The 27,768-nt window shown below is 56.2% G+C and overlaps 2 protein-coding genes across 3 annotated transcripts; one reads left to right on the top strand and one right to left on the bottom strand.

Annotated features, from left to right (window-relative positions):
- Positions 1–54: 54 nt before the first annotated feature.
- LOC149861956 (apoptosis-associated speck-like protein containing a CARD) lies at positions 55–10,127 on the bottom strand. Of its 2 annotated transcripts, XM_090054813.1 has the most exons (5): positions 9,413–10,127; positions 8,679–8,856; positions 3,570–3,853; positions 2,019–2,078; positions 55–861 (listed from the first exon to the last, which is right to left on the bottom strand). In XM_090054813.1, exons 3-5 carry the CDS (start codon positions 3,829–3,831, stop codon positions 605–607), a joined length of 579 nt encoding a protein of 192 aa, XP_089910939.1. In that variant the 5' UTR covers positions 3,832–3,853; positions 8,679–8,856; positions 9,413–10,127; the 3' UTR covers positions 55–604. The 2 variants fall into 2 exon arrangements, with proteins under 2 accessions (XP_089910939.1, XP_089910940.1); XM_090054814.1 differs by lacking the exons at positions 8,679–8,856; positions 9,413–10,127 and having other exon boundaries at positions 3,570–4,003.
- LOC149861955 (H-2 class I histocompatibility antigen, L-D alpha chain-like) lies at positions 8,772–22,104 on the top strand. The gene is given in 9 exon segments (XM_090053847.1): positions 8,772–8,874; positions 9,419–9,498; positions 10,042–10,223; positions 17,924–18,054; positions 19,144–19,413; positions 19,877–19,928; positions 20,535–20,629; positions 20,632–20,775; positions 20,974–22,104. Coding segments are annotated over 9 exon segments (1,419 nt in total). The 3' UTR covers positions 21,336–22,104.
- Positions 22,105–27,768: the final 5,664 nt, after the last annotated feature.

Here is a 27,768-nt window from a genome sequence, read left to right as displayed (position 1 = left end):
TCTCCTATGCAAGGCATCTGCTGTAGAAGCCAGATGGAGGAAGAAGGTGGTGGAATGATAATGAAAGAGTAATTAAGGCAGCGTCCAGAAATGTTTTGGGGCCCTTTAGAAACAGAGCCACATCATCAACCCTATTTTCTCACATGCAACATGCTTCCGACATGAATCATGGTTTTGAGAGGCAGAATGATGAAAACATATTCCCCCCCACCCGAATTCAATCTTCAGCTGACTCACCCTCCCTTCCCTGCTGAACTCAAGCTGAAATGCTAGCTGCTGCTGAAGTCTGGTCTCCATGGATGGATCTAGTGTTGAAAAGGTGGCCACAAAATGGAGCAGCTTGCAGACAGCAAAAATGCCTGAGGAAATGCTCCCTTGAGTAGCGGAACCTCAAGAAGGTTAAAAAAAGGGAGATATGATTGTTAACGGAGATATGATGATGAGTCATTAAAACATTGCCTGAGTAGTACGGCCACAGTAGAGCAGGAATCAAATCAGGGTGGACAAATCAGCCTAGGGCACACCCCAATTTTGACATGGGGTGGGGGGGTGATTTTGAGGGGGGAAAGGTGCATGTTGTACATGAGAAAATATGGAAGTTGCATTAATTTCCCTCCAGATCTGCAACGAGATGCTGCTCGTGCGTTTTCAACGCCGCATAGAATTTATCCTTGCAGGACAGGTTCCAGCCCCGGACGTAGTCGTAGAGGTTGCGCATCTTCTCCTGCGAAGTGCGTTGGCTCCGAATAGTATCGTACTGCTCAGGCTGGAGGACGGTCCCATGCAGCTCATCTAGGATGGGGCTCACAGCGGTGACCCGGTCAATCAGGCTTTTCCGATGCTTATCGATGAAATGCTCCCCTGAGAAGGATACACAGGCAAGAGGTATGAATAGGGAGAGGCTGTTATCTGCCCTGGCTGGAATTTGGGTCAGGATGGCACCTAAGAAACCAGCAAGTGGTGAACATGTACCATATATTCCCACATACATGCGCACCTTCCTCCCCAGAATGGAGGGGATGTGAGCGTTGAGCCCAGGCACTGTGTAACAGCCTCTCAACAGTGCTGCAAAGCAGGTTAGTAGGTAGAAGCCCACATCCAGGTTAAGGAAGCGGAGAGGAATCACCTCTTGTAGGGCATTTCATCGAATCATAGAGATGGCGGGGTGGAAGGGACCTCCAGATGTCCCCTTGAGTCCTCCAGATCAGCCCTGTCCAAACCATCCCAGACAAACCCGGTAACATGACAGTCCATCCTGACACAGCACAAGGTACCACATCCCCTGCCCCTGGGTCTATACCAATCTGACCAGGGGGTAAATTCCTTCCTGACCCCTAATACAGCACCGGCCTGACCCTGAGAGGAGAGGCAAGACTCTCTAGCCTGGAGCCTTTGGGTTTGGTCCCAGCATGAGCATGGGCTCAGTGATGGAGTCCACAGCTCCCTTAGGTGTAGACCTAGCTACGACTAAATCATCCTTGCCCAGCAGGTGTTCAGCTTCTTGGAGACCTCCAGTGATAGCGAGTACACATCTCCCCTAGGAACAGACCAAGCTACATCTAGATCATCCCTGACCAGTGGCTCTCCAAGCTCTTCTTGAACCCCTCCAGTTATGGAGAGTCCACAATTCCCCTTGGTTTAGACCTAGCTGCCACTAGATCATCCTTGCCCATTGGGTGTCCAGCTTCTTCTCGAACCCATCCAGTGATGGAGAGTTCATAACTCCTCTAAGTGTAGGCCTAGCTATGCCTAGATCAACCCCAACCGGTAGCGGTCTAGCATCTCCTCGAACCCCTCCAGTGACAGAGTCCACCTCTCCTCTAGGTTTAGCCTTAGTGATGCCTAGATTATCCCCAACCAGTGACTATCCAACCTCCCCTTGAAGACCTCCAGTGATGGAGAGTCCCTAATGTCCCTAGGCATCTATTCCATGACTGCGGTGACCATGGGCATCAGGCATCAGACACAATCTCCAAGGTACAACCACCATATACAGAGTCACCTCCCATATGACTCACCTGCCCGGCTCGCTGTGGCATTAGTGGGTTGTCCTGGAAGCTGACTGGTGCTGCCACATGCTGCAGGAGAAAAAGAGCAGGTATGAGAGACTGGGTGGATCTGGAGGGGGGGGGGTACAGTGATACTGCACCCTTTGACCCCTGCTGTACCCAGGACCAGCTGCCCAGGAGAGGCAGCAGCATTTCTATTAAGGCAGCGCTGAGAGAGTTGCTGTGATTGACTTGATTCCTGCTGCTCTCTCCACTCCTTAGGTATTAAGCACCCTTCCTCATTTTTCCTGGGCTTGATCTTCCACTGGTCAAACTCCCCTTCTGCCCAGTAATTTGATCTCTCTGATTGTGGCCGGACGACCCTTCCTTCCCATTTCCTCTCTGCCCTGTTCTGCTTTCGCTTTTGACTTTCCTTATCACTTGTCCCTGCCCCCAAGTTTAACCCTTAGTTTGGTACGAACACAAGAAGGGGCATTTCCTGCATCAGCCCCTAAGCCTGTCTTGCCCTGTTTCCTAAGTCACCTGGGGGCTGGAAGGGAGAGCGAGTTGAGGTTCCCTGCCTTATCCGCTCTCCCCGCTCATCCCCTCTCTCTTGCAATTCGATTCGGAGGTCGTGCCCCTCACTGCCACTCTCAATATCAACCAATGCCCTTTCCCTCCAAGAACGGGTCCCATCCCTTGGGGAATCTGGCTATGCTCTTGGCTTCCCCCACATTCGGGGGGCAATGAGTCCCACCCTCTCATTGCACGCCAGGGGGAAAACAACATCGGGGGGGTGTTGTTTTCCTCGTTTCATTTGGTGACCCCTTGTTCTCGTATTGGGAGAGAGCTGGGACTAAATCCCTGTGGGCTTTCGCTTCGCCACTTCATGGTGTGCAATCCCTTCTCCTGCCCCACCCCCCACCTCCCTCCAGCCTCTCTGTGCTAAACCGGACAGACCTATCTGTCGACCCATCCTCCCTGCACTCCCTCTGTCTATCCAGCCATCCATCTATGCACCCCATACACTGCCCATCCGTCTGTCCCTCTGTCCACCCCACTCCTTTGATCCACCTCTCCATCCCACCCTTTATCCATCTACCTATCCCCTCCCCGCACCCACTGTATCCATCTATTTCCCCTGGCATACTATCTATCCATGTTCCCCCCAAATTCACTCTATCCATCTATCCCTGACACACTCCATCTATCCCGCTCCACACTCTTGCCAATGTATTCCTCCCCAAACTCACTCTATCCATCTATCCCCCCGACACACACTGTCCATCCATGTATACCCTCATACACAATTTATCCATCTATCCCCTCCACACCCCCTGCTTCCCCCTACTCACACTATCCATCTATCCTCTCTCTCTCTTTTTCAGTCTCTCCTTCCATGGCAGCCCCGCTGCACCACTGATCATCCCTGCTGCCCTTCTCTAGACCAGCCTCCTTTTGGGGCAGGTTGGCAAACTAGGCTGACTCAATCTCAACCTCAGGGTTGCATCCACAAAAAGATCCCTCCTCCCCTCCCCAGATATATTCTGACACTATGTCCTGCACGGGGAAGCCTCTTACCAGCAGCAAGGTCCCTGGCCACGTCATGCATGTTGATGCCTCTCAGCACCCCAAGGGTCACCTCCTGGGCATAGTCCTCCTGGTAAAAACTGATGAGCCTGTCTGTAAGGTCCAGCCGGTCGGCTTTTTCCAGCTTGCTCCAGGGGATTCTGTTGTATCCGGGCTTCACCGGGAACCCCTTGAGTTTGAACTTGAATTCCTTGAATTTGTCATCTTCGAGGTCATCCAGGGCAGCGATCAGGCCATCCCGCACATTCGCCATGCCACCAGCTTGGACAGCCTACCTGCACCAAAAAAAAAATGCCCGAGAGCTGCTTAACAAGAAGGGCCAAGCCCTTTCCAGGAAACAGATTTCAAATGCTCCCTCCGTTACTTCCTGCTTTCTTTTCCACGCCCCTTGCTCTCAGAGTGAAAGAAACAGGCCACAAATATAGCTGGCAGCTTTTTCTGCAAGAACCACAAAACTCTGGTGGAACTCACATCTGGAGGTCACAGCCTTTATTAGCCCCTCCCTTGACATCTCCCAGCTGTGAGCTTCTCATGGTGGGAAAAAAATAAATCGGAGGACACGGGGCAGGGAGAATTGCCTGGCTGGGTGGGGCCCTCTCAGCCCCTCCATTCTCAATGGCAAGGATTCCCCAGCCTCCAGGGGCACTTGTATATGTAAGGAATGCGCTCTGAAAGGGTGTTTAGAGTGCCTCCAACTTGACCCTTTTCTTTAGCTGCTGTGAGCTGACTTTTGTGACTTGCAGTTCTGGTCTGGCTTTCTCTCCAGAGCTGCCTTGGGAGCCCAGAAAAGCCTTCATGCTCAAAAATAGGCCATGCTTTTGGCCTGCTTCTGAGATTGCCCCAAGGATTAAGGGAAAATCTGCTCCACAAAGGATCTTGTGGCTCCCGGGGTGCATTGTCACCTGGGTTGGGGTTCACCACGTGGGCATCTGCCCCTTTTACAGTGATTTTCTTTCCGCCCTTCATTAGATCCACGGACGCAATTAATGTTTTGTAATTGCTCAATTGGAGTCACTCCAGATTGACTCTGGATTCTTGTTGGAGTCCCTGTGATCAGAACTCACTTCCACTTATACCCACCTTGTTGGGTTCACTCTGGATTTGTTTCCACTCCCACTCTCCAGGCTGGAGTCTCTCTGGATCCACCCTGGATTTCTATGGGGGTGCCTGGACCCTGACTCTGTTCCCACTCAAGCTCACATTACTGGATCCACTCCAGATTCACTCTGAATTTCTGTTGGCAGCCCCAGGCTCTGACTCTGTTCCCACTCCCACTCACCTGACTGGAGTCACTCCAGATCCATGACCCCAGAGAGGAGCTAAAGAGAAATGCAAACTCATGCACATGAGCTTTGCCCCTGATGGGGGGTGCAACCTGGCATGTAAACAGAGCTGGGGAGAAGGGTGCCAAAGGGCGCCGTGGCTTTGTTAGGTGGGTGAATTATTAATTGCGGGGATCCCGTGGTGCCAGCTCTTGGCTTGGAGCCAATGCACGGGTGGCTTAGAGGGAAGGCGTTGCACCTTAGAGGCTGACTGAGTTAGAGACACTGTTGTCTCTCCTCGTGTTATAAGTGGCTGGTCCCCCTCCCTTCTGCTCAGCCCCAGAGCTGGCTGCATCTCAACCCTTCCTTAAGCAGTGTTGTGTGGCCGTTACGCCCCCTTGTGCTCTGCCCCGGAGCTGACTACATCTGGGTGCTTCCCTTGGGATGTGAGGGAATGTGTGTGTGTGTATGTGTTTTGGGTGCCTAGGTTGTGTATGTGTTGGATGCCTGGGGTGTGTGCGTGTTCCAGACACTTAGGGGTGTGTCCGTTTGTTTGTGCCCAACCTCCCCTCCATGCAGCCAAGGGAGGCAGTGCTGCGGGCGGATCCGCTCCCACCTCCTTCCTGCTGACTGGCTGAGTATTGCACTGCCTGAGACCCCAGCATCTGGGATGGACACACACACACTCACACACGTCAGGCATCTAGGACACCCCCCCCCCACCCCCGCCTTGGAAACCAGGCGTCCAGGACAGACACAAACCAGGGGTCTCGGACACATGCCTCCCCCCGCCCGGCATCCAACACACACACACAGAACCCATGTACCAAAACACGTGTGCATACATCCCCTCCCCCCCCCGGACCCTAGACATGTACAAACGCAAACATCCAGGACACGGACAGACACACGTACACACCCAAGTGTCCAGGAACACAAACAAACAACCCAGACATCCAGGACACATACACACAGAACCCAGCTGCCAGGACACACATGCACATACACACACTTGCATATAACCCCAGTGCTACAACATGCACACAGACACAAACATACACACTGAAACACAACCTAGGTGCCAGCACACATGCACACATGCACATCCACGCACATAGAACCCAGGTGCCCAGAATAGACAGATGCACACACGCATGCACAGATAGAGCCCAGGTCAAAGGACAGACACACACACACACACACACACACACACAACCCAGGCCCCAGGACACATGCACATAAAGAACCCAGGTTCCCCGGGACAGATGTGCATGCATGCATACACACACACACAAACAAAATCCAGGTGCCTGGGACAGACACACAGACATGCACACAAATCCCAGGGCCCAGGATGCACATGTACATGCACATACACACACACACGCCCCAGGACACACACGCATATAGAACCTAGGTGCCTGGGACAGACAGACCACACACACACATATAGGTGGCAGCACACATATACACTGGTGCCCAGGAAAGACATGCACACACAACCGAGACCCCAGGACAGACAGACAGATGCACGTCTTCCACCACCTGGCATATACACACACACACACACACACACACACACACACACACACTGCCCCTAAAGCACCCAAGACATACACATAAGCATCCAGAACACACAAACACACGCAGGACCCAGGCATCACTCACACACACACACACACAACCAGGCATCTGGCACACACACAGAAACCTCGTGCCAGAACATGTGCGCACACATGCACACAATCCCTCCAAAGCACCCAAGGTGCGTGCACACACACACGACCCAGGTGTCCGGGACACACACACATGCAGAACCCATGTGCCCGAGAACTGCACACATGTTCATACACTGAAACCAGGTGCCAGGACACGTGAGCACATGCACACACTCACTCACAGAACCCTGGCGCCACAACATGCACGTACACACAGAAACACAACCCAGGTGCCAGCACTCATGCACACACGTGCACATTCATGCAAGCATGCACACACACAGAACCCAGGTGCCCAGGACAGATGGACAGATGCACACACACACATGCACACACAGAACCCAGGTCACAGGGGACACATACACTCCAGGCCCCACATACAGAACCCAGGTGCTTGGGACAGAGGTGCATATAGACACAGACATACACACACCCACCCAGGATGCACACACATATAGAACCGAGGTGATCCACCCACCCCACACACATACCTAAGCACAGCATGGGCGGTAGTTCTACACTGAACCAAGATGCTGGATGTGTCCAGTCCCCCCCAAGCCCCGACCCGGGATTCTGCACTAATTTTGGCCCAGGCTCTTTGGGTTTTGCACAACGTCCGGTGAGAAATTAGCAAACAAGTCAATGCCCCAGCACAGCTACCTTGGTTTTTGGCATCGATCCACACCCAAATATGGTGGGGCTCAACCTGGGTGCCTCGCCGTTCTGGGCGGGTGGCTGGAGGGGTGGTTCAGCACAGTGCCCATTCCCAGCGCCTCTTGGGGAGGTTTAACCACCCAACCGCCAATCTTGTAGCAAAAAGGGGGGTAGGAGGCAACCAGCAAAGCCCAAAAGCTTGGTAACCCTAGGTAAAATGTAGGCCTAGCTATGCCTAGATCATCCCTAACCACTGGTTTGCCAACCTCTTCTTGAAGACAGCGAGTGATGGGGAGTCCACAACTCCCCTAGGCGTAGGCCTAGATGCACCTAGATGAACCCCAACCAGTGGCTGTCCAACCTCTTCTTGAACCACGTCAGTGATGGAGAGCCCACAACTCCCCTGGGTGTCGGCCTATCTGTGCCAACCTGATCCCTTCTGGGAGACCTCCGGGGATGGAGAGCCCACAACTCCCCTGGGCCTCCCTGCTCTACCCAGGAAGAAGCGTCTCCTGAGGTCCAACCTAAGCCAACTACTAAAGATTCATTCCATCATGCATCAATAATTCAATGTCCTCGGAAGCCGGGGACTTGGACGCTGTAACCACTGGGCATTTAAATGAGTATTTAAATGAGCCATGCTGATTGGAAGAGCTTATGAAGAGGCCGAGAGGGGCCTGTCTCTGAACGCCCAGCAGCTGAGGGCCAAGGGGACTTCTTGGGGGAGGTTGGCCCCTTAATTGGAGCCTCTTGAGTGTATCTAGCCAATCCGAAAATGCCCTAATTGCCAAGTCAGTATATGCAGTTATGCGGTAGGCCTCCTTCTCTCCCTATCCCATTTCACTTGGCGCTTAAAGAATCATGAAGCTGGGGAGACACTCGTCAGCGTTACGCCACCTGCCATGATTGAATTACCATATTCTCTGGCATATAAAACACACCAAAAGAACGGCTGCTGGGAATTTCGATGCGTGTTATATGTAGGCAAGGGCCATATTCGTCCTGTGTATACAAGCACCCCAAGTCCTACAAGTGAAGATCTTTCCTTCCTTCTGCCTTTCAAAAAGCAAGGCACATGCATGTTCATTGCAGACACGTTGTATGTGGAGATATACGGTTTTTAAATCAAGCGGAAATATCTCCAGCAGAGACTGGGGACAACCTCCATGCTTCTGCCTTTCTTCCCTCCCCTCATCACCTGCTGATTTTGGACAGAGGTGCTCAATCCCCAACCAGTAGGCCAGATCCATCTGCCCCATGTGTCCAGAAACTGGGTGGGGGGGCTGAAGGGGGCCATGCTGGGGTGGGAGACCCCACCTAGACGTGCCCATGGAGCCTGTGGAGGCTTCAGGAGGACCCTCTCATGTCCGTGTCCCCTGCCATGAGCTCCCTCCCAACTGTCTCTTCCCTTCTCTAGGTGCTTCAAGATCCATGAACATCAGCAGCAGGCAGGACCCAGTGCCCACCTCGGCCATGACAGAGACTGAGTGAGGAGTCTCTGGCTTGGAGGTGACAGGGCAGATGCCGTGGGCGGATACGAGAGCCCTCCATGTGGAAAGATGCAGGGCCAGAGAAAACGTGATGACGGCGTCTCCATCCAGTCACGCAGGGGGATGAACCGAGGGGACAGGTGGTGCGATGCACCTAGAGAGGAGGAGAGAGGTGAAGAGAGATGAGTAGGGGTGCATGGGTAGCTGGCTAGATGGAGGAGTGGATGGATGGATGGAGGGGGTTATGAAGTTGGAGAGAGGGAGGGGTTATAAGGGTGGGTGGATGAATGGAGCTTTAAGGATGGATAGATGGTTATAACCCCATCCACCCAACCAATCCATCCAACCATCCAAGAGCAAATTCACATTACAAACTACCCCCTAACGCCCCCCCCCATCTGCACCAATCTGCCCCAGGGCTCAAATTCCTCCCTGCCCCCAATACCATGTCCACCTGGCCCATAGTGGAGGGACAAGACCCTCTAGCCAGGATCCTTCAGTCCCAGCGGGAGCATTAACCCATCCCCAGCCTGGGCTGAAGCCACCACCCAATGGTACAGGAAGGTTGAAAGACACCCCAGTGAGCGTGAGGAGGGGCCAAATATTTGCCCCACGGGTCAATCAGCAGAGCCCAGAAGCCTGGAAGGCAGCCGCAGGAGTGCACAAGCCCAGGTCCTCCCTGCCCGATGCTTGAACACGCACTCTGCTACCTGCAGACGAGCCGCCCGGGAGAAGCCAGGACCCCACCGGGGACGATGGGAGCACGAACCGACGCCGACCGCATCACCGAGAGGAGGTGGGGGTGATGCCATGGTGTTCCCTCGTGGCTGGTCTCCTCCCACATGCGGCAGGACGCTGCCAACCGCGCTCCGTGGGGCTCTGCGCTCTGGGGGCAGTGCAAACCCACTGGTGGTTTGGCGGTGCTATGATGTCACAGCAAGTTCCTTACAGGTACAAGAGGAACAACAGTGATGCAACCGGGACCCCCAAGGATGTCACAGGATGGCATCGTGGTCCCTCAGGGCACAAACAGAGCCAAATCCCTACGATGTCGCTGTGATGTCATCATGTTCCGTAGGGGCACAAAGGGAGCAAAACCTATGCAGCCTGAACCCCCATGATGTCACTGTGATGTCATCGTGTTGCTCTGGGGCAAAAGGGGAGCGAAACCGGCCCCCTGTGATGTCTGCCAGTCTGCCTGGTGCGTCGCACACAGCCCAGCAATGACGCAGCTGTAGAGCGCTGAATACGTCACGCATTGCTGAGGTTCACGTCACGACACGGGGTTAAAACAACAACTGCCATCACGGTGGCCCCCTACCTTGCGCCCATTCCGCAGCTCCCAAGACCCCGGCACATGCCCCGCCACCCCGCGCCTCCAACCGACCGGCCGGCCGCCCCGTGCGCGTGCGCGGGCCGCAACCGCCTTTTCCAGCGTCCTGCGCCTGCGCTGCAGAGTCCGGGCTGCCCCCGCGGGCTGCTGGGAGTTGTAGTTTTCACTGCTCCCGGGCTCCGCTGGCAGTGCGGGGCGGGAGCGGGGGGATTCCAGCGCCCGCAGAGCCGATTCGAGCCTAATTGCTCCAGCAAATGTGCATTCAGTCCTGCATGTGCACGGGGGGTGAAGGACTCCCTCCCTGCCCAGCACACCTACTCCCCCCGCCCCCCCAGCAGCTCTTTGGAGCCAGGCCAATCTTACCTGGGAGCTCCCCTGGGCCCTTAGATGCCCTTCCCCCCCGCCCCGCACTGCCGCCTGCCAGGGGCCTAACCACTGTTAGCAAAAATAGTCACCTCTCTATAGGTATTTTTAGGTTTCACAGCAATACCGTGGGAATAATGCGCGCACGTTTCTGTAGGTGTGTATGTGCTGCAAAATACCCGCCGCAGGGCTACGGAGCAGCTGGTGCTAGTAATTTTTCAATTAAAAAGCAGCTCCTAAATGAACAGGGCTGTGCATCTCCTTGCTGGGGAGGGGGAGGGGTGTCACAGGAGGCTGCTGGTTGAGGAGCGGAGAGGGCAGCTGCACCCCCACACGGAGGTGCTGGCGCAGAAGCTGTGCCCAGTGAAGGCAGAGCTGGATGAGAGCCGCAGGCAGAAAAGTAAGTCGCTGCCTGGCCCGAGGCTGTCACGCGAGGTAGGAGTGAACTTTCTGCTGCAGGACATGGTGGGTTTGTCCCGCTGCCATCCACTCCCACGGGCAGGACTTCCTCTGCTTGAGCGGGAAGGGAGCTGCTTGCACAAGGCTGGTGACACTGGTGCCTGCAAGTGTGACAGCAACAGTGCTCCTGGACGTGGTAAAGGGCTGAACACCAACCCCATAGTGCCGTCCGCCACGCGCCATGAGTAACTGGGGGTGGTGGTGGGGTAGCTGGGAGCCTGGATTCCTGGTTTCTCTGGGCAGGTCTGATGCGAAAATCGCGGTTCATTTCTTTTGGAGGCTCGCGAATAATAATTCCTCAGGCACACATTATTTAGCAACACAAAAGGTATATTTTCAAATAGGGTTGGAGTGAAGACAAAAGACCACTCTACCCCCGAAGAAACCTCTCAGCCGGCTCTATATACTCTCCCTCCTGGGCATGTGTGCAGAAACAGGAACTCTTACAACTTATTTCCGGTTCATACAAACATATATGTAAATACGTCACTTCATACGTCGCATGTCCATTATAATTAACTACTTAAGTATGCGGGGCGGATAGGCATATATGCATTAGCTAATTATGCATGCTTAGAAAGCTCTCCAGGTTACCAAAAGTTCAAATCCCTCTCTTCTCTAAGGACACAGCCAATTAAATCACAGCTTCTGTAATCTACATGAGAAAAGCAGAGGAGTGTGATTTAGTATAGGAAAAAGATAGTAAATTAGCCAAGAGGGGAGGGATGTCCTTGGTGGTGTTTCTTTTTATCAGGTACGAGATAAAAACTGTGCAGTTCTAACAACACTCTATTCATTATACATTTTTAATAATATTTCTAACAGGTCTGTGCTGGGACCAGTCTTTCTCCCACAGAGACCGGAGTCCAGGACGACATGTCTACATACTTGATGGACTCGGCCGAGCTGAAATCCACTGGCATGGGATGAACTGGGTCTTGCCTGGAAGGGGCTGGAGGGTGGGGTGTCTGGGCTGGGCGAGGCTGATCCTGCTGCCTCTGGTGGGGGTTGGGCTGGAGGTGCCCCTGGGGGTCCCTTCCAGCTGTTACGCAGGTTGCCAGTTGCTCAAATCATAAGCAAGGCCTGATGACGGAGGATAAGGCAAGATGCCACATTTATTGATAAAGTACTTAATACACTCACGTGTGCATATGAGTCACAGGTTACAACATCAGAGGACACAAAACAGGCCTAAAACAGTAATCGCACAATATAAAAGTAGTAAAAAAATACAAACATAATAATTATCACTTATAAAACAGTGCACATCTATATCAAAATAGCAAGGCACTTATTTGCAAAGAGGGGAAAGAAAAATAAAACTTACTATCTAAAATAAAATGTTAAAGCTTATCCTACACCTAAGCTTAATTATAAATATCTATAAGGAATAGAGAGGAAGAGGAAAAGTCAGAAATAGTTGGGGAAGGGAAGGGAATTAATATATCTATATCTATATCTATCTATCTATATATATATATATATATATAAAGAGGGAAAAAAAGAAACTGGGGGCTATGTTACATGCGTTGATCCTCGATGGCCAGTCGGGGTCTTCTCCAGCAAGGTGTTGTCCAGAGGGGGGTCGCCGGCAGGGCCTCTGGGTGGACAGGTGCCGTGGCATGGTGCTGGTCCAGATGGAGAGGGCATCCCACTGGGTCTGTCTTCACTACCCTTTTTATAGGAGCAGACCTCCTATGACCCTAGTGGCAGGGGTGTCCCTAGGCAAGAGTCAGCTCTGGTGTACTGGGCATGTGCACTCCAGGTGGGGATGTGCCATCCCAGGTGTGTGTGTTGCACTAGTGTGTTGGCTGGTCTCTGTAGGGTCTTTGTCTCTCAAATGCTGGGTTTCGGTTCTGTCTCTGGGTGAGGTCTGTGGTTGCTGGGTGTGTCAATGCAAGACAGTGGTCCCATGGTTGAGTTCATTATTTAGTAGAGGCGTGCTACCATTGTATCTCAAGCACCCTCATTCATCCCCATTCATTCAGGAACCCATTTACATGTTAGAGGTAGGTGTGAGTCACAGCTGCAGCATATGGTATAGGGCAGGGGACACAAGATTGAGGCTTGACATACAAAATGCAATTGCCATTACTTGACATTACTTTACAGACATAGGCCTAAATTCTATAAATTCAATATAAAACAGTAAAAATAAATACAAACGTCACGCTGCTGTCCGATCGCAGTGCAAGGGACCGGAATGGAGGGGTTAGAAGGGCCGGTTAGCTCTCTATGGGACGGTTAACGCGAGTCCAGCTCACGCCACCTGAAGAGACTAGAAGTGAGGTGATAGTCACGGAGGCGGAGAGTAGCTGAAGGCAGAGGTTTATTTACTCACAGTGAGCATTGAGGAGAGAAATGAGATGCAGAGAAGTAGACTGCTAATCGTGTCGGGGCCGGCAATGAAGCGGCCTGCGGCAGTTGCTAATCGCAAACAGGAGGCGGAAGCTAGATGATCGGGCTAGCGTCCCTTGTGATAATCAAAGCGGGTGATGAATGACCTCGGGTGCGGCTGTGCGCTCCCTTATATCACTCAGGTGATGCGCATCGATGCCACCATTATGGCGTGCATGTGAGAACAAACATAATAGAACGGTATTTACAATATAAAAGAGGCTTATTACTATGTGGGAGTATAACTTAACTTACCCAGTACTACTTGCAATCACTTATAAAAAAAACTGAGGGGCTGCAGTGTCGACACCCACAGTCAGATGGGTCACTAACTGGCTGGAGGGCCGCACACAGAGAGTGGTGGTGGACGGGTCATTTTTGACCTGGAGGGATGTGGGCAATGGGGTCCCCCAGGGCTCGGTCCTTGGGCCCGCACTGTTCAACGTCTTCATCAGTGACTTGGAGGGGGGGGTGTGTAAAAAACACCCTGTTCAAATTCGCAGACAACACTAAGATGTGGGGGGATGTGGGCACACTAGAAGGGAGGAATAGGCTACAGTCGGACCTAGACAGGTTACAAGCGTGGGCAGATGAGAATAGGATGGGATTCAACACCAACAAGTGCAAAGTGCTGCACCTGGGGAGGAACAACCGGCACCATACCTACAGGCTGGGGAACTCCCTTCTCATCAGTGCAGAGGCAGAAAAGGATCTGGGGGTCATCATTGATGCCAAGATGAACATGGGCCAGCAGTGTGGGGACGCAGTCAGGAAGGCCAACTGCACCTTGTCATGCATCCACAGATGCATCTCGAGCAGGTCCAAGGAGGTGATCCTCCCTCTCTATGCGGCACTGGTCAGGCCGCAGCTGAAGTACTGCATCCGGTTCTGGGCACCGCACTGCAAGAGGGATGTGGACAGCATCGAGAGGGTCCAGAGGAGGCTGCTCGCATGATCAGGCGGCAGCAGGGCAGGTGCTACGAGGAGAGGCTCGGACCTGAACCTGTTCAGACTCCGCAAGAGGAGGCTGAGGGGGGATCTTGTGGCCTGTTATAAACTAGTCAGAGGGGACCAGCAGGCATTGGGGGAGTCCCTGTTTCCCTGAGTGCTACCAGGAGTGATTAGGAATAACCGTCACAAGCTGGCAGAGGGGAGATTCAGACTAGACAGCAGGAGGCGCGACTACATGGTCAGGGCGGCTAGGATCTGGAACCAGCTTCCAAGAAAAGTGGTGCTGGCTCCTACCCTGGGGGCCTTTAAGAAGAGGCTGGATGAACACCTTGCTGGTGTCATTTGACCCTGGTACTCTTTCCTGCCATGGCAGGGGGTCAGACTCGATGATTGGCTCAGGTCCCTTCTGACCCTAGAAACTATGAAACTATAAGGGATAGACAGGGCACAGAGAAAGTCAGAAACGGTTGGGAAAGGGGAGGGAGTGTATTTTTAAATTAAAAAAGAAAAGAAAAGAAAAACTGGCGGTTTCTCTCCAAGAGTGCCAAATTTCTTTGAGGGAGAAATGAAACTTTCAATGTCACAGAAGAGCCCAAGAGGTCGTGAGATCTCCTGGTTGGAAAAGTTCATTTTGTGCAGTCAGGCTCTAATAAAAGAGCAGCTTATTTGCCCCCAAGTTGTCTGATGGGCAGCAGGATGCTGAATTGTTTCCTCCCAGTCACGATGTTTCATTTCTTGCAGGTGGGTAGATGGGAGGCTCTCCCGGGCAAGGGGTTTACCTCGTGTTGAGGCAGCTCCATGAACCTGCAAGTTGGGCATGAAACAAGAGGCAGGAGCAAGGGGATTTAGTGCAGTTCAGCCTATCGCCTATCGCCCTGCTCACACCTTGCCCCCCGCACTCTCAGCACCACTGCTGGTGTTTGTGGGTGGTCCATGAGCTCAGCTGGCCACTGCCAATGCTGCCAGCGCGGTCTGTGGGTGGTCGCCGACTGCTGGCCAGTGCTCGCCCCCCTGCCCCTCGCCCCTCCACCCCCAACAGCGCTGCGAGTGCCTGTGAGCATGAGTGATTTGAGCCCCGGCGGCAGGAGGGCATGGTGGTGGTGGGAGCGCAGCAGCAGTAAGCGGGAGCTCCCAGCGCTGTTCGGGGGGGGGCTGTCCAGCGCTGACCAAGGACTGGCGACCACCCACAGCCGCTGCTGGCCGCATTGGCAGTGGGCAGCAGGGATTGTGGACCGCCCACAGACGCCACCTGGTCTGTGGGGTGGTGAGCAGTGACCTCCTGCAGGTGCTGCCAACAGTGTCGGCAGTGCCTTTTTGTAGGGGGTGCAGCCCCAGGCTCAGGGGGGCATGTGCACCAGCGCACACCCCTTGCGTGTCGCCCCTGCCTGCAGGAGCTCCCTGCTTAGCACTGCCATGGCCTGCCCCCAACAGCTCTGCTGCGACCTGCTGGAGCTCGCCCTGCCCCCCCAGCCTGTGGGCACATGGCGTTCATGGCTGATTGCCCCAACCTCCATTATGCATGTTTTCATCTGATGGCATGGGTCTGGTGTTGGTGCCAAAAGCTCCGCTTTCTCTATGCCTAATGGGCTGCAGGGCTGTGCCAATAGGGATTTTGGGGGCCAATACCAATTTTTAAGGAGGCATATCAGCTGATACTGATCAATTTCTGATCTGCAGCCTGGCAGCTTGAAGAGCAGCATTGAGCTGTAAGTGTTGTGGTGGGAGGGGAGGGGAAGGGACGAGGTGTCGTGGAGAGGCAGGTCAAGGCCTCTGCGGTGAGGGAGGGAGTGGGGCAGGGGCAGGGGTTGGGGCAGGTGTTGCACAGCCGGGGCATGGGACAGAGCCGTGGCTTGTCCAGGGGCACCCACCACTGTGCACACCCCAGGCTGGCACGTGGGTCGTGTGCCCCCCGGACCTGCGTACGAGGCAGGGTGGGCTGCTGCTGGAGCACCGAGCTCTTCCTGTTGGGGGCTGGGCCAGGCTGCACTCAAGGCAGGTGGCAGTGGCGCTGGGAGGGGGCTATGGCAGGGAGCTGCAGTCACCCCAAAATTCACTGCAGCCCCCCCACCTCCCCATCCTGTGCCACTGCTGCCTGCCCCAAGAACAGCCCGGCCTATCCCCTCCCAAGAAGAGCCCTGTGCAGCACCACCCCAGCTTGCAGCAGCAGCCCTCCCTCACCTGGCGCACAGATCCAGGGGCATCCCCCCGCACTGTGCCCTCCCAGGGTACGCGCAGCAGCAGAAGCTGCCCTGAGGAGCCACAGATCCATCCCATGCCCTGCCCCACCCCCTGCCCCAGCCCCTCCCACACCGCAGGAGCCTTGATCTGCACCCTCATGCCCCTTCTCTCCCCCCTCCCCTTCTCCCACAACAGACTTATCAGCTGGACGCAGCTCTCCAGGCTGCCAAGCTGTGCTGTCCTCACCACCTATGTGCTCCACTGCATGCACGTGGCATTTATCAGCCATGTTATTGGGCACATCAGGCAAAAAAAGCTGATTTCTGAAGCAGTCAATTTTCTTTTTATACCAGTGCTGATCTGGTACAGGACTGATGTATCAGTGCACCTCCAGTTGCAACCATTACTGGAGACTGATCTTCCTTTTCACTGCAAGCCAGTTCACAGGCAACTGGTGCCTCCTGATTCAGGTGGGGCCCCCAGCAACCCATCGCTGACATGGGGCAGGTCCCCTAGTGTCCAATCACCAACCCCAGAAGTGCCGCCGGCGCGTCTCAGGGTGGGCACTGGTCAGCAGTCCCCAGTCCCGTTGGTGAGGGGCAATCTTGGGGGGCATGTGCCCCCCTGTGCCTCCCTTACACATTGCCTATGACCCAGTTTTGCCCCAGCCACTGTCCTTTGTGCAGGAGGACTTCTTTCCTAGCTATTAAAACTTTCAGGTGATTACAAGCACTGCAATGATTTGGCACCATCAAACATTGGGCACGTTTGCAACTGGCACAGAAGATTAAATGAATCGGGATTGCTCTCTTTTGCATGGCCGGAGCCCCAAGCTTGCATTCTTGTGCAAGATGCATTGCTATTTCAATTCGGTCAATTCAATTTTGTGTCGGTCTGGTCAAACTTTATGGTCAGCACAGCCTCCATCAGCCTCCACTTGGCTGTGGGAACAAACACGGGAGATGGAGCAGCCGGAGGGATGGCAGCACCAGGCAACCACAGACCTGGCCTTGGGTCCACCCAGGGTCTCTCCCTGCACGGAGGCAAGGAGATGCCCCTTCCCAATGCACCTCTCAATAAGGTCCTCTGCACTGCACTAGCTCTGCTCTACTGCAGCCCCTTCCCCGGACACGCAGGGCCCAGAGCCCAGGCTGCCTGGGATGGCAATGGACACCCCCTCCCCCCCAGGAGCCCGGAGGCTGGCACGGACACAGCCACACAGCTCTCCCAGCACTCAGCCCCGCAGCTGCCCGCACTGGGGTGATTCAGCTCCCAGAGGGGGACTCTGGCTCAGAGAGGGGAGGCGTCTCCTTTGGGGGACCTCTCCACCCACAGCCCCTTGCACTTACCTTTGATTCACATGCTGGAGTGGGCTCTCTGTGCGGGGAGGAAGGACAGGCATTAGCGAGATGTCTCCAGCCCCATGAGATCCTCCGGCCCCACCCTGCACCTTCCACCCCACAATCAGGAGAGCCAGGTGGGCATCAGCTGCTGCCAATGCAGCCAGGAGGCCCCTTGCACTGCACCCGTCGCTGCACAGGAGCACCCGCAATGTCTGTGCACAATGGCTGGAAGCGCCTCGTGAAGCTGCTACGAAGGTGGCTCCAGGCTCCCAGCTGCAGCTCCTCCTGCTGCTCGTGGGTGCCACGGCCATGCCAGGAACCAGTGCCGGTGAGTGGCAGCGCCTTTATGGGACCAGAGTAGGACAGAGCTGGGGTCCGGGTGTGGGGAGTGTGGGCATGGCCGGGTGGGCGACGACCTCACTGCAGGGTCCTGCTCCTCTCCACGTGGGGATCCCAGGGATCCCGGGCTGCGGGGTCCCAGTGAGCTCCCTAGCAGAGGGACCGGCTGACAGGCGCAGCCGGGGCTCGGCCAAGAGAGACCCCAGTCCCCGTGGGGCTGTGCGGGACTGCCCTGCCTAGGCTGGAGGAGGACAGGGATTGGGTCTGGGCCAGGTGGGCCTTGAAGAACCGCGCAGGACCCTCCACACTCCGTGGCGGTTCACGAGATGGCTCCATGGATGGGCACCCAGCACCCCCCGCTCTCCGCACGGGAGAGAGGATTTGCTGCCTCTGACAGGGAGGGTGGGTGGGTGCAAGCCACGGAAAAGCAGCTTGTCCAGCTGGCCCCTTGTCTGCTCTGCAGAGTCCCCATGAGGCAGCAGGACCAAGGCCGGGAGGGGCTGAGCCAGGGTCTTTGCTGCAAGACCCAGACCTGCGCTCGGGTGCACAAGGGCTCCCTGGAGCAGAAGCTGTTACACAGACACACCTGCCCCCCGGCCCCCCCCGGACTGTCTGGCTCCTGCAGGAGGTGCCCAGCCCCTGTCCCCAGGGTGATGCATGCAGGGACACCGCATGTGCCTGACAGTGCTGGGAACAGCTGTTGTCTGTCCGGCTGGGGGTCAGCGCACAGCTCCCCAGCTCATGCCCTCCCCAGCTCGTGCAGCTCCCTGAGCCTGTCCCAGCACCTGGGTGTCACAGACAGGTGAGCTGTGTTTGAGGTTAGCACTTATGGCCTCCAAACCCACTCTGCCTTCCCAAGAAGGGTCAGCTGGCCCATGGCTGGACAGACAACAGCTGTTCCCAGGGTGTGCGGAGGCCGCACTTGTGTCCCCTCAGCCTTGTTCTCGTGGATGGAGCCCCCAAGCTGTCTTTGTGCTGCCCCAACACAGGGCCGGCTCTGCCCCTGCCCAGCCCGGCAGCCCGCAGGCACCTGCTCCCCAGGCCTGTGACTGACCCAGGGCCTGGATCTGTGTTTCAGGGTCTCACATGCTTCAGTTCACATATGGCTGTGAGTGCCACGAAGACGGCAGCACTGGTGGCCACATGCAGTTGGGCTACAACGGGGGACATTTCATTAGCTATGACCCAGGAACGCGTACCTGGGTAGCGGACCCGGCACAGGCCCAGGTCACCCAGCGCAGGTGGAATGAGAAGGCCCTTCTTCAGGTTACAAGATCCAACCTGGAGGGGACCTGCATCAAGTGGCTGCGGCAGTGCCTGCAGCGCGGGGAGACAGCGCTGCAGAGCAGTAAGTCCCAGTGTCACTGCCCAGGGCAGCACTGACTGGGGCACACCGACCCCCCACTCCATCCTGGGGAATGCCTGCCCCATCCCCCTGTGTCTGGGGTGGCGAGCGCTGCGTCTCAGTCCTGCCACTGGGCGAGACCTCAATGCTGTTGTGGGAAACAGTGCCCTTGTCCCTGCCCTGCTCAGGCCCCCCAGCTGGGCAGAGCCCACAGGGTGTCTGTGCCCCAGCCGTGTGTCTAAGAACCAGAGATCGGCTGTATGGGACCCCGTTCCTGCAGCCCCCAGCCCAGCGTAACTGTGTCTCCCGTCCCCTGCACTCCCGCCCTGACACTGTCTGCTCCTGCCAGAAATGGGTGCCGGAGCCAGTTTGTGTGGCCCAGTGCAGGGCCCGGCCCGGCCTCCTGCCAGGGGTGCTGACGGTCCAGGAGAGGTGGTCGCTATAACGTGTGTCTCCTCCCTCCCAGAGCATCCTGTGGCACAGGTGAGCGACAGGCCATTGTCTCGGGATGGACGCACCATCCTGTTGATATAAAAATCATGGTTCGTTTCTTTGGAGGCTCACGAATAATAATCCTTCAGGCACACATTGTTAGTAACACAAAGGATATATTTGCAAATAGGGTCAGAGCGAAGACAAAAGACCACACTCTGCCTGTGAGGAAAACTCTCACCTGGCTTTTATCCCCTCTCTCCTGGGCACGTGTGCAGAAACAGGAACTCTTACAACTTATTTCTGGTTCATACAAACATATATGTAAACATGTCGCTTCATACGTCCCATGTGCATTATAATTAACTACTTAAGTATGCGGGGCAGCTAGGCATATATGCATTAGCTAATTACGCATGCTCAGAAAAGCTCTCCAGGTTACCAAAAGTTCAAACCCACTCTTTCCCAAGGACACAATCATTAAAAATTGCAATTTCTCTTATCTGCATGAGAAAGCTAAGGAGTATGTGTTTTTGTGTAACAAAGAGATAGTAAATTTGCCAAAGAAAAGGGAGTGATACCTTAACACAAAGAGCCCTTGGTAGTTTCTCCCCCACTCCCACCAGGCATGAAATGCCAGCTGTGTGGTTCTAACAACATTCTATTTACTATACATTTTTAATAATATTTCTAACACTGTCCTGCCAGGTCCATGGCTTCTACCCCAGGGATGTGGCTGTCATGTGGCTGAAGGACGGGGAGGCGCAGCCCCAGGAGACGAGCCACTCGGGGTCCTTCCCAGCGGAGACGGGACCTACCAGACCTGGGCCACCATCGAGATCGACCTGAGCAGCAACCACGACTACACCTGCCGCGTGGAGCACGAGAGCCTGGGTGCAGCCCTGGGAGTGGCCTGGGACAAGGGCAGGACAGGTGAGTGACCCCCATGCACACGGGAGGGAGGAGAAACCTGGCACTTAAGGAGGGAGGGGTTGACCGGCCCCGCAGAGGGGGAAAGAGCTGGGGGGTCGGAGGACCCAGGGGCACCAACAGGGAGGCTGTGCTGGGCCCATGCGGCGTTGGGTTCAGGTCTGGGGTTTCCCTCGTTCGCAGGCCCCTTCCCTCTTCCAGGGTACGACCCGATGATGACTGTGGGTGTTGTTATCGGTGTCATTGTGCTGGTCAGTGCCATGACGGGCGCAGCTGGTTACTTCCTCGGTAAGAGCTGGGTGAAGCCCTTGGGGCCAGGCCATGCCCAGGCCTCAGGGCTGGGGAGGGTGGGCAGGGAGCAGGGCGGGCTCATCATGGCCATGCCTGGGACTGGGGGGGATGGGGGATTCTCCGGCCACTCTTGGCTCCCAGATCCATGTGCCCCCGGGGCGGATACAGCCAGACCCCAGCCCAGTGCTGCAAGGCTGCCTTTGGTGGGGGCCCCGAGGGCTGCTCTTGACTCCACATGCACCGTGCCCCATGACCCATCCCCTCCCTGGTAGAGGTGTCCTGGCCCCATGTCCTGATCTGAACCCCGGCTCTGTGCTGCACAGGTGGCTCCTTTCTGGGCTCTGGCCCTGGGTCAGAGCCGTGCCCAGGTGAGGAAGCAGCCGCAGTTGCTGACCTCTGCCTCCTCTCCACAGGGACACGGAGATATAAAGCAGTGCATGGTGAGTGTGAAGCCCCCTCCTCTCTCTCCCCACCAGCGCTGCGCAGCTCTGTCAGAGCAGCCCTGTGCGCAGATGGTTTCACCCAGCCCCACGCCCTCTGCTTGCACCCACCGGGTGGTGCCGGGAGGCTGGGCAGAGCCCTGGGCCCTGGTCCTGTCTGGGGAGGCACAAGGCGCCTGTTGCCCTGGCTTCTGCGTGTTCCTGCCGGCAGGGGCTGTTGCGGGGCGTGGGGCCAGGGAAGCTCACACCCACTCTTCCTTCTCTTTCAGCTCGTGGAGTGTGATGGACCCGACCCAGGGGAGGATACTGGGGCCTGGGGCACTGGGTAAACGGGGGCTGTGAGCTGGCCCCAGGAAGTGCCTCGGGGCAGGGCAGGGCAGTCCTGCTGCAGGTCTCTTGGCTCCCCCAGTTCGAAGGTTGAAGAACCAGGCTGGGGGGGACGGACGGTCTTGGTGCTGGCGCTGTCTGTACTCTCCGTGCCTGGGTGCCAGTGCAGGGCTTGACAGGTCCTGGGGGTGGGCACATAGTTTCATAGTAGCTAGAGTCGGAAGGGACCTAGGAAGATCATCTAGTCCGACCCCCTGCCTTGGCAGGAAAGAGCACCGGGGTCAGATGACCCCGGCAAGGTGCTCATCTAACTTCCTTTTAAAAATCCCTAGGCTAGGAGCCTGCACCACTTCCCCTGGAAGCCGGTTCCAGGCCCTAGCCACCCTGACTGTGAAGTAGCGCCTCCTAATATCTAATCTAAACCTACCCTCCGCCAGCTTGTGACCGTTATTCCTGGTCACTCCTGGCGGTGCTCGGGGGAACAGGGACTCCCCCAATACCTGCTGATCCCCCCTGACCAGTTTGTAGCAGGCCACAAGGTCCCCCCTTAACCTTCTCTTGTGGAGGCTAAACAGGTTCAGGTCCCGTAGCCTCTCCTCATAAGGCCTGCCCTGCTGACCCCTGATCATACGAGTGGCCTCCTCTGGACCCTCTCCATGCTGTCCACATCCCTCTTGAAGTGTGGCGCCCAGAACTGGACACAGTACTCCAGCTGCGGCCTGACCCGTGCCGCATAGAGGGGGAGGATCACCTCCCTGGACCTGCTCGAGATGCATCTGTGGATGCATGACAGGGTACAGTTGGCCTTCTTGACTGCCTCCCCACACTGCCGGCCCATGTTCATCGTGGAGTCAATGACGACTCCAAGATCCTTTTCCATCTCCGTGCTGGCAAGAGGGGAGTTCCCCAACCTGTAAGTGTGGTGCCGGTTCTTCCTCCCCATGTGCAACACCTTGCACTTATCAGTGTTAAACCCCATCCTATTCTCATCCGCCCACCGTTGCAACCTGTCAAGGTCAGCTTGTAGCCTATTGCACCCTTCTAGTGCACCCACATCCCCCCACATCTTAGTGTCATCAGCAAACTTGAACAGGGTGCTTTCTACCCCCTCATCCAAGTCACTGATGAAGATGTTGAACAGTGCGGGCCCGAGGACCGAGCCCTGCGGAACCCCACTGCCCATGTCCTTCCAGGTGGAGAAGAACCCATCCACTACCACCCTCTGGGTGCGGCCCTCTAACCAGTTGGCTACCCATTTGACCGTGTGGGCATCGGCACCAGTCTCCCAGCTTTTTGATGAGGACAGGGTGAGAGACAGTGTCGAAAGCCTTCCGGAAGTCCAGAAAGACTACATCCACAGCAACCCCTGCGTCTAATGATTTGGTGACCTGATCGTAAAAGGCCACCAGGTTGGTCTGACAAGACCTGCCACTGATGAACCCATGTTGGTTGCCCCTGAGCATGCATTCCCCCGCAAGGCCCTCCTGGATGTGTGCCAGGATAATTTTTTCAAAGAGCTTACCCGGGATTGAGGTAAGACTAACTGGCCTGTAATTTCCCGGGTCCTCTTTTTTTCCCTTTTTGAAGATAGGGACCACATTGGCCCTCTTCCAGTCCTCCGGCACCTCGCCAGAGCACCACGAATGCTCACAGAGCCGCGCCAGGGCCTGTAGAACCCTAGGGTGAAGATCGTCCAGACCAGCGGACTTGAACACGTCCAGCCTCTCCAGAAGTACCCTAACTAACTCCTCGCTAACCCCTGGCCCAGGCGTGTCTCTCCCGGGGCCCGAGGGGGGCCCAGCAGGGAGGTGGCTGAACTGGTCCCTACTTAGGAAGACAGAGGCAAAGAAATTGTTAAATATGTTAGCTTTGTCATCTGGCGTGATGACTAAGTTGCCCATCGTGTCCTGCAGGGGCCCCACATTACCTGGGACCCTCTTTTTACTCCCTATGTATTTGAAGAAGGACTTATTGTCCTTAATCCGGGAAGCTAGTCCTATCTCCATCTCTGCCTTGGCCTTCCTGACTGCCCCCCTACATCCTCGGGCGACTGTAACATAGTCCTTCTTGGTGATGACCCCATCCCTCCATTGGGTGTATGCCTCCCTTTTAGCAAGGAGACATTCCCGGATGCTCCTAGTGAGCCATGGGGGTTTATGTGCCCTCCTGCTCCCTTTGACCCTTGTTGGGATTACCTCCCTTTGGGCATGGAGGATCGTCTCCTTAAGGAGCAACCACTCACCTTGGACATCTGGCTCCCTTCCCCTCTGGGTCCTCAGCTCTTCCCCAACGATCCTCCTTAGCTTGTTGAAGTCAGCCCTCCTAAAGTCTAGGGCTGTTGCCTTGCTGCAGCCCTTTGCCACCTTACGCTGGATGGTGAATTCCAGCAAGCGATGATCACTGTCTCCCAGGTGGCCCATCACCCGCAGCCCCCTCACCAGGTCATCACCCGTGGCCAGCACCAGGTTCAACAAGGCGTCTCCCCTGGTGGGGCTGTGCACCTCCTGGGTTAGATGGAGGTCCTGCACTCTGGCTAAGAACCGACGTGAGCGGTCAGACTTGGCTGACTGCTCCTCCCAGCAGATGTCTGGGAAGTTCAGGTCCCCCATGATGACCACATCCTTAGCCCTCACTGCCTCTGTGAGCTGACCTAAGAATTCCTGGTCGAGCTCTTCTCCCTGGTTGGGAGGTCTATAGTAGACTCCCACCGTTAAGTCTCTATCCCCCGGACTGCCTTTTACTCTAACCCAGAGCACCTCAGAGTGCCCCCCCTCTACCCCCTTGCTAATTGACGAGGAAGTGTATTCCTCCTTGATGTAGAGTGCTACTCCTCCACCTTTCCTTCCTATCCTGTCCCTCCTGTATAGCCTATAGCCCTTGACACTCACTGCCCAGTCATGCGATGAGTCCCACCACGTTTCTGTGATCCCCACTACGTCAGGGCTGGTGACAGCTAGGAGGTGGGCGAGTTCCTCCTGCTTCTTCCCCATACTTCGAGCATTCGTGTAGAGGCATTTGAGGCCTCCAACGGTTGTGCCCACTGACCCCCTAGTCTCAGCAGTGCCCCGTCCCCCATCACTTACCTGTTTCTCCCTTTTGACCATTGGTCTGGGCTCGCTGGCTGTTGCTGGGCCTGGTAGTTCATCGTCTCCTCCGCCCTCATCTTCCCCCTCCCCCGACGAGCCTAGTTTAAAGCCCGCCGAAGGAGGTTCACCAACCTGGAAGAGAACACACGCTTACCTTTAGGGGAAAGGTGGAGCCCATCCCATCCCAGCATGTCTCTCATCATGATGTGCCGGTCATGGCTGAGGAAGCCAAAGCCCGCCTCGAAGCACCATTCCTGTAGCCTCCAGTTGGTCTCCGCTATGCACATCTCGTGGCGTCTGCCTCGACCGCTCACTGGCAGGATGGAAGAGAAGACCACCTGTGCGCCCATCTCCCTCAGCACACCTCCCAGAGCATGGTAGTCCTCCATCAGGCGATCAGGGGCTCTCCTGGCCGCATCGTTAGTACCCACATGGACAAGGACCATGGGGTAATAATCGGTGGGCTGGATGATGGACTGGAGCATCCCCTTCACATCCTGAATCTTCGCTCCGGGCAGGCAGTAGACCTCACGTGCTGAGGGATCCTGGCGACAGATGGGGCCCTCCGTACCTCTCAGGATGGAGTCACCAATCACGATGACGCGACGCTTCCTCCTCTTAGGCCTCTTGACTCCCGCCGTCCACACAGGACATTGTGTGCACAGTCTCCTCCCTGGTATCTTCCACTGCTCCCTCCTCCTCCAGGGCTGCCAGGGCCTCATACCTGTTCTCCAGATGGACAGGAGGAACTGGTGCCGCAACATGGTTAATAGCCCTGGCACAAGAGACTGTCTGCCACTCAGCAGTGGAGGGCTCATCCCGGGCTGCCCTCTCCTCGGTCGTACCACCCTGCAGAGAAAGAAAATACCATCAATTTCCTCCTCTGCCTCACGGATTCCCCTCAGCCTGCTAACCTCCTCCAGGAGCCCCCGCACCCGTTCCTCCAGGGTCCTAAGGCGGATACCTACAGGACAGGTGCAGGAGTCCCCAGTCCCTGCCCCCCCAGACCTTGCCGGGCAGTTCCCGCAGGCCAGGGGGTTGGAGGACGGCAGCCCCCCCGAGGGCTCCGTCTGGGTGGAGGCCTCGGACAAGCCCCGGGAAGGCTGCGCCCCCCGGGCAGGGGCCCTGGCAGCACTCCGTGTCCACACCATCGCAGGAGTTACTGCCCTTACTAGCAGAGCAGGGGTCAGCCTCTGGGCCCCGCCTGCTCACCCGCCGGCACGAACGCCGCCGCAAACGCCGGCGCGCTCTTACAGACTGCGCCTGTTTGCGCGGCTCGGGAGCGCGGCTCCCTACTGGCTCGGCTAAGAGGGACCCGGGGGGCTTCCCCTCCGGATCCGGCTCAGCTGCGCCGGCCCCTCAGTCCCTCAGCCCCACTTACCTTAGGGGGATCAGCTGCTGCTGCCCCCTCAGCTGCTCCGCTCGCCGCTGCTGCACTCTCCTCCGCTCCGGGTCCAGAAAGGAGGCACACGTGTGGGAAGGGCACACGTGCGCCTCTGTCCCTCCTCTCCCCACTGCTCCTGGCCTCCAAGTTTCCTGCACCTCGTCCTTGGAGGCTGCTCCTAGCACGTGGACACCTGGCCTGGGGGCTACCTCGGCCCTGCCCTGTCTCCTGTGGGCTGGAGCAGTGCTGTTTCCTGGGTCATGTCTTCCCTTCCCTCCTGTGGAGCCCTGTTAATCCCCTGGCAGGTGGGCGTGGGGGCTGGGGGGAGAACTCCAAGGAATCAAGCAGGGCTCACAAATAACACTGGTCTTGTTGGACCCGGATGCCCCCTTCCCAGCCCAGGGGCCACTGCCCCTGGGTGGTCCACAGGTGAAGAAGTTTGGAACCACGCCTCATTGTAATGCTCTGGCTGCGCCTGCGGGAGAGCTGGGACCACCGGGATGCTAGACATGTCCCCTGGAGCCAGATGGTAACAAGATTTGGGTTCCAGCAGTGCCTGTAGTGCCCCTGGTGCCTCCGCTTGAGCTGTAGGAGTCCTCCTCACTCACCTGCCCGCTGGGCCCTGATGCATTTGGTTAATTGAAAGGGCCCTGAATGAGCCCCAGTTCTTCTCAAAAGGGCTCTAGATGAGTTCCGGGTGTTGCTGCCAGGGTCCGGGGAGCTGGGAGTCCATGCCCGCACACCCGTGTGTATATTAAGCACTTAATCAATAAACGTGGCATCTTGTCTTTTCCTCATCAGGTCTCGCTTGTGATTTGAGCAATTGGCAATCTGTGTAACAGCTGGAAGGGACCCCCAGGGGCACCTCCAGCCCAACCCCCGCTGGAGGCAGCTGGATCAGCCTCATCCAGCCCAGACACCCCACCCTCCAGCCCCTTCCAGGCAAGTCCCAGTTCATCCCATGCCAGTGGATTTCAGCTCTGCCGAGTCCAACAAGAATGTGGACATGTCGTCCTGGACTCTGGTCTCTGTGGGAGAAAGACTGGTCCCAGTACAGACCTGCCCAGAGAAACCAAGCATCCAGGCTCCCAGCTACCCACCACACCATCCAGTTGCGCATGGCGCATGGCGGATGGCACTACGGTGTTGGTGTTCAGCCCTTTATCACATCCAGGAGCACCATCACTGTCACACTTGCAGGCACCAGTGTCGCCAGCCTTGTGCAAGCAGCTCCCTTCCCGCTCAAGCAGAGGAAGTCCTGCCCATGGGACTAGATGGCAGCTGGACAAACCCACTGTGTCCTGCAGCGGAAAGTTCACTCCCACCTCATGTGACGGCCTTGGGCCAGGCAGCGACTTACTTTTCTGCCTGCGGCCCTTGCCAAGCTCTGCTTTCACCAGGCACAGCCTCTGCGCCGGCACCATTTTGTCCCTGCCACCTCCGTGCGGGGGTGCAGCTGCCCTCTCTG

This window comes from Crocodylus siamensis, chromosome 6 (genome assembly GCF_052110815.1).
Source record: "Crocodylus siamensis isolate JL-2025a chromosome 6, ASM5211081v1, whole genome shotgun sequence".
Classification (NCBI taxonomy): domain Eukaryota; kingdom Metazoa; phylum Chordata; order Crocodylia; family Crocodylidae; genus Crocodylus; species Crocodylus siamensis.
The sequence above is the reverse complement of the archived record's forward strand: the minus strand, read 5'-3'. Positions and strand labels throughout refer to the sequence as shown.